The 13616-nt window shown below is 36.7% G+C and overlaps 1 protein-coding gene across 1 annotated transcript in view; it reads right to left on the bottom strand.

The window, feature by feature from the left end:
* The window catches only part of LOC134744299 (protein singed), a 57661-nt gene that overhangs the window by 30272 nt on the left and 13773 nt on the right, over positions 1–13616 (bottom strand). Inside the window, exons 2-3 of the mRNA XM_063678071.1 lie at positions 4882–5106; positions 1244–1352 (exon numbers count right to left, since the gene is read on the bottom strand). Of these exons, the coding sequence (XP_063534141.1) occupies positions 1244–1352; positions 4882–5101 (329 nt within the window). The 5' untranslated portion in view covers positions 5102–5106. The remainder of the gene's footprint in view (positions 1–1243; positions 1353–4881; positions 5107–13616) is intronic.

Genomic DNA, 13616 nt, shown 5'->3' with positions numbered 1-13616 from the left:
AATCAGTGCTTTACGCGCGTTTACCTAAACGTCCATCAGAAAAAAAAAATTACTAATTTAGTGCGTCTGTTTTCAAAAAATTGATCTGATAAAAGGCAAGATAAGAAGACGTGCTAATAGAAACCAGTACTTGTTATTTCAATTAGGTAACAAAAGGTGTACAATTTTACCGACTAAATCTATCAATTTTACATTTTTGCGACTAAAATCGACACCGGCCTCTTAATAGTAACATAATACTTATTACATAACTGATTAGAATTACCTCTTATAATCGCATGATTTATGTATTAACTAACGTAAAATCAGGTAACTATAGTCCTTAAGTAAATTAACGAGCCTTTATGATTTGTTACTCGTTACATTTATTTTGGAGCTTAGATACACTAATGCTCTTTCTATGTTTATATACTCAACATAATTTGAAAAATACTTATACATATTTTACTGAAACTTGAATATTCACTTTATAATATGTGTGTAAAATTACAAAAGGCAGTAAGTTTTTGTAGGTGCCAAATATTTTTTTAAACCTTATTTAATCGTAATTTGCAAGCGCTACCATGCTGCATCGTATAGGCTATATATTAAAACCATTTCCTGTGAGTCAGACGGATTAGTATTCTGCAAGGGGTGAAAAATGTATTTCCGGTGGCAAGATGACATGAGTTATGGCGGGCAAAAAGTTGATGATTATGCCATGGAGTGGAATTTTTTGCTGTATTGACATTTTAATCTATCGATACAAGTACACACTAGAAAAGCGATGCGACACGTGAACATCCAATGTGCACCGTCAGCACCGTGCCTATTAAATGTTAATACAAACACGCGATACCACTACACGCTTGCAATTTCATCTCGTTTCAATAGTTTTTTGCGCCTTGACACGAAGCTTCAGTTCTGGACAAGAAATACTCTATAAAATGTGCAAGTGTCATCGAGTCGGGTGTCGGGTGTTCATTATGTGAGTCTAGCTTTAACTGGATTTTTCCTCAGAACTTTATAATTTATAATAGATGGAGGAAGTACTCAATAAATTGTAACATGAGCTGTAAAATTAAGCTAATAAATGAACAATTTTTTAGTATCTACAGAAGAATTTTATGCGAGTTTCGTCAAGACAGATAATAAAAACGGGGCCATTTATTTGATCTAATCATATTCTTATTAATTTATAATACCTAATACCTACTCATAGCATCTACCAAATAACAATTAAGATACGAGATTAGAGACTCACCTGATCTGGAACTTGCTACCCGCCTCTTTCTCCTCGGAGTCGCAGGTCACGTTTCCGAATGAATCAACGGCCAGATATTTGTCCAAGTGTGACCGAAGATATATCATGCCTAAAACAAATATATCATATATCATATTCATGTACAAATAAACTGAAATGCTTGTGAGAAATCTTCTTAATGTACGTATAATAAATGCAATCTCAGATTTGTCACAGGGACAACAAACAAGGAATTCAGAATTCAAAGGCTACGGAAGTGAGATCTGATGATGATAAGGTACATGAGGAGTTGAGGACTCAACGGAACTCCTCTAACATGTAATCTATATGTCTATGGATAGTTAATTTATGTCTATAGATAATTTATTTTCATATGTTTTAATTAGTTAATAAGTTATAGCTTAAGCAAGCCATTCTTAGTGTGCTCCGCGAACCCCTAGGGCTCCGCAAACCTTCCGAGGGGCTCTGCGAGAAAAAGCGAAAAAAAAACAATAACCAGCTCTCCTATATCTCTGATCCATTGTTAATTTGACAAGCGATTTAATTTGGGGCTTCGACAAATATTTTGCTTTCCAAAAGGGTTCCGTCGCCAAAAAAGTTTGAGAACCGCTGGCTTAAGTCGTAAAATAATACTTAAATAAAAAACTAGAGTATAACTTTCGAAACTGTCTGTAATCATATCACAACCGTTAAAATCTAATTCCAATTGAGATTAACGATGCAACAGTAGAGATTAATGTATCTCAAATTATACCCAAGATAAAGGTACATTTGCAATTGTATCATTATTGCAGCCACCCGACTATTGCTCTTAATGGCTTGTCTTAAGATATCTATCATAAATCATCATATTTTATAGAATACGAGTATAATCTACATTACGACCATGAGAAGTTTTAGATGAATATATCTTGTGCCGTTTCGAATATAAGTAATAACTTTATTAGAGACACGCAGAGCTTCAATAATTTATTGAGATACGAGTATGTCCATATTCATTTTCAGTAGAAAGAAGTATCTTGTTGAAGTATTATGTTGGCATACTTAGTTTTCATTTATTGGTACAGTTCATGCAATAGTTAATATCTTACCCGGGCAATCAAGGCTCTAAAATCATAAAGTTTAACGCCTCTATACGCATTAATAATCTCAACCCAAGTATTATCTCGAACACATTTTTTTCTCTGTCCAATGATAATAAACAGACTACCAACTGTGTGTTTACTGTTTACACAAGATCATTCTCGCTCGAGAATTCCATCTCTGTCACTAAAAATTAAGGCTCCTGTGCTATTAATTTCCGAGGAAAGACAATTATTTTGTATTTTTGTCAATGTGTCTGTCCATTGGATCCTTAAGGACTCAATTTTAAATGCATCGACAACACGTGTATAGGTACTTAAATTAGATCTGACCATCGTAAATGACACAGAAAATAACATTCGTCGGGCCCTATAAAACACCTGACGTCCCCCGTATTGATTTTGGGGTCCCCTCAGCTGTGAGACCTTGACGAGGGTCGCTCGCACCCTATCGGTAAATGACGGGGCGGTTCGAGAGCCATTGAAAATAGGAGTTCGAATTGGGATATGGTGGTACAGGTGAAGCTTAAGTTTAGTCGTAAAAAGCCAATATTGAATCTATGCTTGATGTTTGATTAGGAAATTACATCACAAAGTACACGCTTGAAATAACACTATATACTTTTGTCTGAATCAAGCTCTAGCGGCCTCTCCATCCATTCCATACAAGGAATACTCGTACTGAAATTTGAATGGAATCAATAAAAATATTATATAATATGTTTTGTTTAAAAATGGAATGATAGAAAAAATATTTCAATTTATTTTATAATAATTATTAGGAACCTGGGACGTTACAGGATTAAAGCAGATAATTATATTTAAATATTATTTCCTTTAAACGTTTATTTCCTGCTTTCCTAATTTCCTGACTAGTCGCACTTGTTAGTAGTACAGATACTGTGTACATGATGTATATTTTAAATGTATCTATTACCATGTGTTGATGAATAAACTATTATCTATCTATCTATCTATCTATTTACCGAGCGTTAGCGAAGTTCTCCATTTCAGCTTGGGCAAATATGCTTTCGTATTTCCGGATGTTCTAAACTCTATTTCTGCAAGGAAGACGATCGAAAACAGTCGCGTGAAACCTCTTTAGTAACGCGATCGAGATAACTGCAGTTATATGTATGTCAGCTATCACGATAAACATTGTCTATATCTCGCATTATCAGCACTCAAACATTCATTTCATTTTCAAATGTGGCCTGCATATTTGCATAATAAACAAATACAATACGTACCCAAAACAACCGTTTTTGAAATCAATTATCACATCCAAATCGCGATAGATCAACTGTCACATGTAATACAAAATTTAATTTATGTAACTTATTTTCTTAGCTTTGTTTAGGTAAGGCAGTTTAAGTTATTGTCTAAAAACTATTATGCTTGCATGAAATTAAATAAAAACCTACATTTATAATTTAAACATATGCCCAATGGCCGCAAGCGCAGTTCATAAACACAGACTCTGAAACACGCACGTCCAACGTACAACTTTACTACAGGTTGGCAATTAGATTCATACGAGTTGCAATTTCAATAATGCTTTAATGGCCTAGGTGCTAGTGCAATTGATGCTCATTTGTAGTAAAAGAGCAAAGTTATGCACCTGATTTTATTTTCTGCCTTTTATTAATTACATTACATCCCTTCAACTTTGTAAAACAAGTGCAACGTTATCCATTATAATAAAATACAATATTGATACTAAGAGAAGCGTTTACTTGTATATTTATATAGCAATTCTTTCTATAAGACCGTTAAAGCTTTTTTCACGATCACGTCAATTTGACTTACATATAAAAAAACTTAAACATGGAATGTGATTAAATCAAATACAAACATCTGCATTCACACCCGCCACCTCTCATAAGTTACCCCACGTGCCCTAATGAAGGGTGTATGGAGGGCCCGTTTTTGTCTCAATTAGTGCGGCTGATGTGCGCTACCAGTACTTTTACGTCAATTTTTCGTCACAATTCAATTATAAATACAGCGCCAATTTGCATTTTTATCGATTGAATTAATCGGAGATTTTTTGCATACCTAATTCCCAGCCCAATCGCGTATGTTGTGAAACTTGTGAGCAATATGAGACGACATGTTAGTAATTGCTTGAGGAATTCGCATAGCCAAAATTGGCCTAGGTAGAATAGCTAGTTAGGTTAACTAGAAGGTACGTTAAGTATTGATAAGATACTGGCATCATTCATTCAATAGTTATTCACCGATTGGCATTTCCTGAGGATGAAGATAAAAATCTTCCTTAGATTCCAGATTCCATAGATTGGTACAGTCGCCATCAGATATATCGAAGCGCCCGAGGTGCTTAAAATATTTAAACACGCACTCTAACGCCTTGACAATAGAGGCGCGTGTTCAGATATTTGTGAGCACCTCGGGCGCTCCGATATATCTGATGGCGACTGTACCATTCGTGTTAATTTTGTGAAATAACGGTACCCGTTGTTATGGTTCACCAGCCTGGTTCTGTGCGACGATTCAACACTACATACATACAAGAATTACAAGATGTCAACTTACTGTCATTGGCATTCCCCGAGGCGGGTTCCAAGGTCCATATTTGTTTCTTCTTTAAACTGGTGCCGTTGGCGTTGATCTTGAAGCCGAAGGTCTCGGCGGTGAGGTACCGATACCGGCTGTTGATGAGGCCGATGGTCCACCAGCCTTTCTGCTGGTTCTGGGTGAGTATGTCGCCGGCGCCATTTACCTCGCCGTTGGCGTGACCGTTCAAACCGTTCATGGTGTCTGGGGACAAAAAAAAGTTAAAAGTTAATAAAGCAAATCTTCACTTCGTTCAACGCCAGGTTTATCGCATAAAATAACCGCGCGCTTAATGACCTCACTATACCATTCATTTCGCAAATTGTCGAAAAGGAATCAGTAGCTAGAATGATTGACACATAATCTCCGCGGTCCGCTGCTCAAAACTATAATGATTTCGAACAAAACGCGAAGAAGAAGCAGTAAAAACATTCGAGGCAGAACAAAGGCACTGGAAGCTATTTAAGTTTGCCGTTCATTTCGCAAAACTTGAGAGATTTTTAATGTCTTCAGTTGAAACCATAAAGCTGACAATGAAACAACGTTTTTAGCAGATATAAATGGCAAAAAGTTACAGTATGACAGCTAAAAATTTTCTTTAGGTGTCTAAGTCAAAAATATTAAGTACAACAACAATGGGGACTTGACCGTGTGCGCTGAAAGCGTAAAAATAAGTTAACACTGTATGCTCCCAGAAAGTACTGTGCACTCAAGTCATTGAACGAAAACTACACTCCTGTAACAACTATTTTGTAATCTAAGCGAAAGCAATGTCCATCTCATTTTGCCCAACTCTGTTGCTATGTAGTTACTTATATTTGAAAACTATTTATTTTTTATTTTGTGATATTCAAGAAGCCACTTTGCTTGGCTTCCTTTAAGCTTCAGAAACAAGTCGAATGCATGTACGCGCGTTTATTGGGGTCATGTAGGTCACCGTCTAGTGGGCTAGACGTCGCTATTGGCCATAATGGCGGCTACTTCCTAGTCTTACAGGTTATAGCCGAACCAGTTTATAAGCCTAGATCAGATATGACTAGGGTTATAAAGTAAGTGTGCTCAACAAGAAATGTGACACATGGTTCTAGACTAGATCAAACTGTTAATAACAATTGTGCAATGAACACGGAAACTAAAAATCTAACATTTCATATTAAAGAAATATCAATTAAAACAATCACATGTATGTGATTAAGTATTTTTTTTCTACTCGTCGAGTATAATCTGTGTATTACGACTTCATATGCAACACTACAACCTTACTCTTTTCAACGTTGGATAGTCTATGGCACTTCCGACTTAAGCATAAGAATTTTATCGATACGGTTTAGTCAAGTATAAAAACTTTGAAAATAGAACTTCATACATTTCAGTAAAATATTTCTTGTTTAAGGAGACTCGATTCAATGCAAATAAGCCTACTTAAACACGCTGCTGCGTCGCATCTGCTTTGTGATTGGTTGGCCAACAATTGCTTCATAAGTCATAAACGCGCATGTGACACCCTTCGTATAGCAACATCCATATCCTACGAAAACCGCTTAGCGTTGCTTGTTAGTCTCCATAGGCTACGGTGGCCAAAATCGAGAAAAAAACTGTCTTAAAATTGAATTTAGCGCGGAGCAGGTACCAGGGCCTCATGAGTTACGAGGAGGTGTCGTTGACCAACCCGCCGGGGGCACCGGGCCCGGCGGCCGGCGCGCGTACGAGTATGAAGGTATCGCGGGCTGCGGCAGCTCGCGTATCTTAGCTGTATACTTTTGGTTTGTTTACCTAAGTATAGGTATATGATTCTACTAGTTGAAATTATTATTTTTTTGCCTCGTAGAAAAAGTATTGTATATAATCAAGCTTTTCAATCTCGTACCTTAACCTAACAGCTCAGCAAGCTTCGTTGCTTAAACACGGTACTCGACTGAAAAGCTCTCTATTATATCACGATTGTATAAAATACTATTATACAATTACAGTCGATACACCACATGTATGTATATTATTTACTACTCTAGCCCCGACTACAAGTATCTGCAAAATTGGGTAAATATCGACGGCCTATGTTATTTATTATGAACTAATGTACCACGAAACCCTGCTTTCGTCTATTTGCTCTATCGCTCGTATACTATTTAAAAAACTGAAGTGATAAAGAGGCTGAAGAGGCAGATAACGAAATTTCGATTTTAGATTTTCGTGGTAGGCCCTCTGAACTCGTCTTTGTTGATGTTATGCGTTAGTTTCGATGTGTATGCGTTAGGAAAACATCAGATTCTGGAAGCGTGAAAACGATCCGCCACGGGCCAGGTCGTCACGGCGTGCGCCCAAGGCCCCGCCACTGGGTCACCGGCTCCGCCTGTCATTGTAAGGCTATTATATGTGTGATGTCACATTACAGCATCACTTCATTCGCAAAACATTTAGACCTCCATCTAGTAGGTATGAATTGGGCATATAGATTCGTAAGAACTAGTCATGATCGGGCTTATATGCGTTTGTCTGCATAGCAGTAAAGCCCGTCACAGACGGAGTTTTAATATACCAAAAGATATAGCAAGGCATCTTACGATATATTTTACATACTATTTAACAGAGTCCACACACAAAGCCATAACATATAGTTTGGTATATTTCGTCTCTCTCACAATGTAGGTGCTAGACAGACAGCGATTTATATTTTGGTATCGTTGTGTGTGGTCGTCGTCGTCGGTATATTAATATATATTATATATTATCGCTCCGTCTGTGACGGGCTTTATGTAACGACTAGCTGTTGCCCGCGATTTCGTACGCGTGGATTTGTATGTTGGTGGTTATATATTTTACATGAGCATAGAACATTATGCTGCAAAAGTTATCAGTAGGGACGGTTAATCATTTGTTAATAATTATACAACGCATGAAATTTGTCTTTCACAAACTACGAAGATTCAAGCCCCAAACTTTAAAAAAAAATGTTCTCGATATAATCCCTCTCAACCCTCTTAGAAGATTTTCAAGTCCACTACTTATTTAAAAAAAGGTTCGCTCCCGATGCAAACTATTAATAAAAACGGTGGAATCAGTTTTCGCCCATTTTAATATAATTTACCAAGTTTCAAGTTCCTTAGCTTAAAAGAAAACTCGTACCACATATAAAATTACATCCCCTTTTTAACCCCCTTAGGGGTTGAATTTCTGAGAACGATGAAATAACTTTTTTTTGTCTTCTTATTCCATCTTATACAATGCCTTTCTAAGAAGTTTCTAAACATTTAGAAATCGATTCAAACTTTCAACCCCTTTTAGGGGATGAATTTTTAAAAACGCTGAAATTACTTTTTTAATTACTCCTGTATTCTAATAATATGCCCATATACAAAGCTCCAGGTCCCGCACTTGATAAAATTTTTGTCTCCATACAAATTTTCATCCCCTTTTTCACCACCTTAGGGGATGAATTTTCAAAAACGCTGAAATTTATTTCCTTGTATTCTAATAATATATCTTTTTGCCAAGTTTTAAATTGCTAGCTTAAAATCAAACTTGAACCCCATACAAACTTTCATACCCTTTTTAAACCCCTTAGGAGATGAATTTTGAAAAAGCCCTTCTTAGTGGATACTAACGTTATAAAAACTACCTATTGTAAAAAAACAGCTCTCTAGGTCCAACGGTTTGGGCTGGGCGTTGATTTAAGTGAGTCAGTCAGTCAGGACTTTTACGTTTATATATATAGATTGTTCCTGTACTGGACCATTGGATCCGCGCCTAAAGGCCTAGTTAGAATGTTTAGGCAAAACAGTATAATTTGTCAGGCGCCTGGCGCGTTGTAGTTAGGACACATTTCGTCAAAACAACGTTGAACAACGTGATGCGATGCGACTAAAATAACCTCAATCTTCCTTTGTTGAAGTCGGCAATCTATTTTACAAAATAGGCAATTGTGGCATAACACAACACAGGGACACAATAACAATGACAGGGAGGGGCAGGGAGTGTCTAGGGCACGGGGCAGGGCATTAGGTATTACAGCTTAATCGGCGTACCTACAATAGCCATCATTAAGAAGAAAATAAACCGAGTAAGTAGGTACACTACTCATATTAAATGTTGGTGCTGGTTGCCTGAACTCAATAGATAGCGTATCCTCCTACAGTTTCGTGCACTATGATGTTTGAATTGTTTAACTTCCTTTACATACTGAATATGATCCTATGTTTTCATTTAAAAATAATAAAAACATAACAAATGCTCATATAGTTTATTTATGATATAAGTTAATAGCACATTTTAAAACAAAGTTAACGGAAGGAAATAATGGGATAGATAAATGTTGCAGCCCAGAAATGATGTGTAGGCAATAAGTGTACTCATCTTACGCTTGGTAACATTGTGATCGTGTGGCAAAAGTTTACTTAGTCCTACATGTTTACGAAAAAACCTCAAGCACATCACACACATCAGCATCCCTAGAACATGTACGAAGTGCTTTCGTACTTAGGTCAGGGTGCCTAGCCAACGTGCCAATCGTTTACGCTCCGTAGCGAACGAAACGCAACTGTCTCGGTCGCACTAATATGGAAGAGTGATAGAGAGAGATGACTACGCTACGCTACGGAGCATAAACGATTGGCACGTTGGCTAGGCACCCTGAAGTCAACAAATTATACCTGTAGTAGTTAGATAGGTTCTGTAAGACTGGCAGTTTTGTACAGGTTTCGTGTCTTCACTCATTAGCACATTTCAGTCACTTGCTAATAAGAGAGTCAGTCTTTGGAAGTGATAGGTATGACTCATATGACTCGAAATGTTAACCAGAAAAATATATAAATAAAAATCGGCCAAGTGCGAGTCGGACTCGCGTTTCAAGGGTTTCGTAGATTACACAATTTAAACAATGTATTTTTATGTGAACCGTGAGTGAAATGTCTTTAAAAAACCCGTAGGGGTCGGATCAAAAAACTAAGTAATTAAGTCCGACTCACATTTCTAATAGGTTTTCCTGTAGTCTATAGGTAAGGGCCTATTTTGTGTATTTTTTTCAAAATTTTAGACCCAGTAGTTTCGAAGATAAAGGGGGGGAATGGTAATTTTTTGCCTATTTTCTTGAATAACTTCTAAATTGTTTATCCTAAAATTATAAAATAAATATATTTGAGATTCTCACAATGAGCTCTTTCATTTGATATGTAACACGATATAGTTTGAAAAACTTTATTTTATAATTTTCTCATTTACCCCCCAAAAGTGGCCCCCTTGTTTAAAATTCATTTGTTTACGTTACATGACCGTCTTTGGGTCACAAACTTACATAAGTATACCAAATTTCAACTTAATTGGTCCAGTAGTTTCAGAGAAAATAGGCTGTGACAGACGGACAGACAGACAAGACAGACGCACGAGTGATCCTATAAGGGGTTTTTTCCTTTTGAGGTACTAAACCCTAAAAATTGGCCAAGAGCATGTCGGGCCATGCCCAGTGTAGGGTTCTGTAGTTACCATTCTGACAGAATAGGCTAAAGGGGGGCTATTAGTTAGTATCATGTAAATTACAAGCATACGGGAGTACCTTCGCAGCGCTTTGTAGGTATTTTTACTGAAAAGACTGCAATAGCTCAAAAACGGCTGGATCGATCATGTTCGCTATAGTTTACATTCAAAGTATTTGTTAAGCTTTTGTTTCACGATTTTTGTCACATCATTAGAGGGAGGGGACACAAATTTTTTTTTCCGAATTATTTCCGAAAATAATAACGTTATCAAAAATGGTTCTTGAAGACCCTTATTCTTTTTGAAAGACCTATCCATGACCTATAGCGGAAGCCGCTCGACCCGAATTTCAAAGCAATACCGCAAATCGATGTACAGGTTAGCCGTTTGGCACACGCATACTAGATGTCAAAACAAAATTTTTGACCCGAAGTTCCTAAAAAAATTTCGCTGGGGGGGGGGCGTGGTAAAACATTTTTTTTTGTATGGAAAAAAAAATCCAAAACCTATCGAGTGTGGTATCATACGAAAGGGCTTTTTGAGGCGATTCTAAAAATATATCACATCATTACATTTCGGGCATTTTTTCTAAATTAAAACAAAAAGAATTTTCGAAACATACCAAGTTTGGGCTCCTCCAGACACGATATGGCTGATTTATTTTTTGTACAATATACCACAAATGATACGTGATATCCTCATGTCTAACCCCAAGAAAGCAAATTTGAAAATAATATCATTAACAATTTTTTTTTTATTTTTTCAATTTTACAAAGTGACGCAGTTCTACTTCAATACCTATTTCACGTGACTTATGGAACTATACTGCAGATACGGTACATATTAATCATAAACGTTCATTCTGTTCTTTGTGCCCGTTCTTTTAAGAGGCCGGTGTCGATTTTAGTCTCAAAAATGTAAAATTGATAGATTTTGTCGGTGAAATTGTACACCTTTTGTTACCTAATTGAAATAACAAGTACTGGTTTCTATTAGCGCATCTTCTTATCTTACCTTTTATCAGATCAATTTGTTGAAAACAGACTCACTAAATTAGTAATGTTTGCTTCTCTGTTGGACGTTTAGGTAAACGCGCGTAAAGCACTGATTTTGTCGCTCTTATTTGTAAATTTTGTAAAGTTTGGACAGCTAAACATGGTAATTTTGTATTACACATATCCTGTACTTGTATCAGACTACATTTTTATTATTATGACTTTGAAGTAGTGTAAATGAAAGTTAGACGAAATCAATTTTCTCCAGAAATTACTTCAAAACAAGTGACAATTACTCTGAAAATCGACTTAATTTCAACTTTATTTTGATACTTGAACAATCTACAACATTTGTTGAAACTATTCTTATACATCAATTTGTATAATTTACCACCATAAATTTTTGATGAATTTTTAAAAACTGCCCGTCTTGTCATATATTACCGGTAAGCAAGCGTGCGTTGCGATCTCATTATTAAAAGGCAAGATGAGAAGACGTGCTAATAGAAACCAATACTTGTTATTTAGATATTACGTAACAAAACGTGTATAATTTCAACGACTAAATCTACCAATTTAAATTTTTTGCTCTAAAATCGACTACGGCCTCTTAAGTATTATAGCACGACGCACGATAAGAACAGGCCCAGCAAATCGGCCCTCTAGCCTAACATACATACAAAAATAAAGATATCGTTCCCGACGAAATAAGAACCTTTTGGAATCAGAGTCAGAAAGTTTGTTAAAAAAGCTCTACAGTTGCCGAACTACTCGTACCTACGTATTTCATCAACAATAGTTTGTGATGTGATGTAGAATGTAGACACTGTCAAAATAATTCGGATTGCTTGAATAGCGTAGATATTTTGCAGCTGACTGCCATATTAATAATAGAGCACCTATTACACAGTTAAAACCAGTCATGTGTAAAACTAAGCATTTTTTTATTATAAATAATGTAGGTGTAATATAAGTTTACTCCGTGGGGGCAGACCGCCGGCGGGGGGTCAACGGCCGATTCCCGCGTTTCGCGTACTATCATTAAGTGATGTTTATGCAATTCGAAAGAATCATAACATATTTATATTAAGCTCTAAAATTGAAAGGCATCATTTGGAAAGTTGATCGTACATATTAATACCGATGACACAGAAATATTATGGCGAGAAATTTCATATAGTTGGTATCGGAATGTTTGGTTGGTTGACAAAAATTACGTATACGTGGCTACTGTAAGCACATATCCGTAATTCCTCTCCTCCTTTTCTCGTATACCTACTTATGTAACTTGGGTGAGTAAGCAATACAAGACATGAATGGTCAAAAGCTAAACATTAGGCTCTATCTCTCCTGTCAGTAACTGCCGGCCACAAGTACCTACATTTTGTTAGGAGAATGATGTTTTAGTTGTAATAAAAATCGGAGGCAAATTAAATAAAATGCTTTTGATCACTAGCAGTCAAAGGCGAGAAAAAGCTGAAGCCAATAGCTTGATAAGCGTGGCAAAGCTCTATAAATACCCTTATCACGCGAACTAAGGGTCTCCGACCCGCCCATAAAGCTTAGTAAACAATAACCAAGGCGTTGACTGGCTGGGAGTTGGATTTGGGTAAACAAAATAAGCTTTTCACACCTGTTAATTCTCATAGACACACATGGTAAACAAATCACGTGCACCAGCATGTGTGGTTAGATAGAGATGTTCAGTATGACTTGCCTAGCCTACGAGCAATTAAATCGTGCTCCTCGTTAAAACTTGATATCCGTCCCTTTAATTGTGTCTAGTGTAGGTGAACATTATGAACACGTAATTTGATTTAGTTATGATTTCTGCTACTTAGCATCTTGTGTTGAGTTTGGTAATTGGTGCTGTGAAAAGTAAAGTAAAGCTAGGTAGTCTGCCGTAAATGTGCATAAAGTGCGGTAACCCAAACGTGTGGGTGGGCGAGGGTCGAGCGAGCTCAGATTCCTGGCTCCATACTCCGTACAAGGCAAGGTCGCGGGCGATAACCTTTCCTCAACTTATAAAAGGTTCTAAAAACCGTTAAACCTCCCTTAAAACGGCCATTAGACCCCCCATATATGGATAATTCTTTGCGCAATACCAGCTGCCCATTTCGCTCTCACTGTATTAACAGAAAGTGATGTTCAAGTTACGTTGAGACTGCAATAGACAGACCAACAGTTTCCCCTTGCCCTTCTATGTAGTAGTCTGCTATTATAAAATAAAGGAAAAATAAATAAATTGATTAT

The sequence above is a fragment of the Cydia strobilella genome, chromosome 9 (assembly GCF_947568885.1).
Source record: "Cydia strobilella chromosome 9, ilCydStro3.1, whole genome shotgun sequence".
Classification (NCBI taxonomy): Eukaryota; Metazoa; Arthropoda; class Insecta; order Lepidoptera; family Tortricidae; genus Cydia; species Cydia strobilella.
This window is presented reverse-complemented; position numbering and strand designations above follow the sequence as displayed.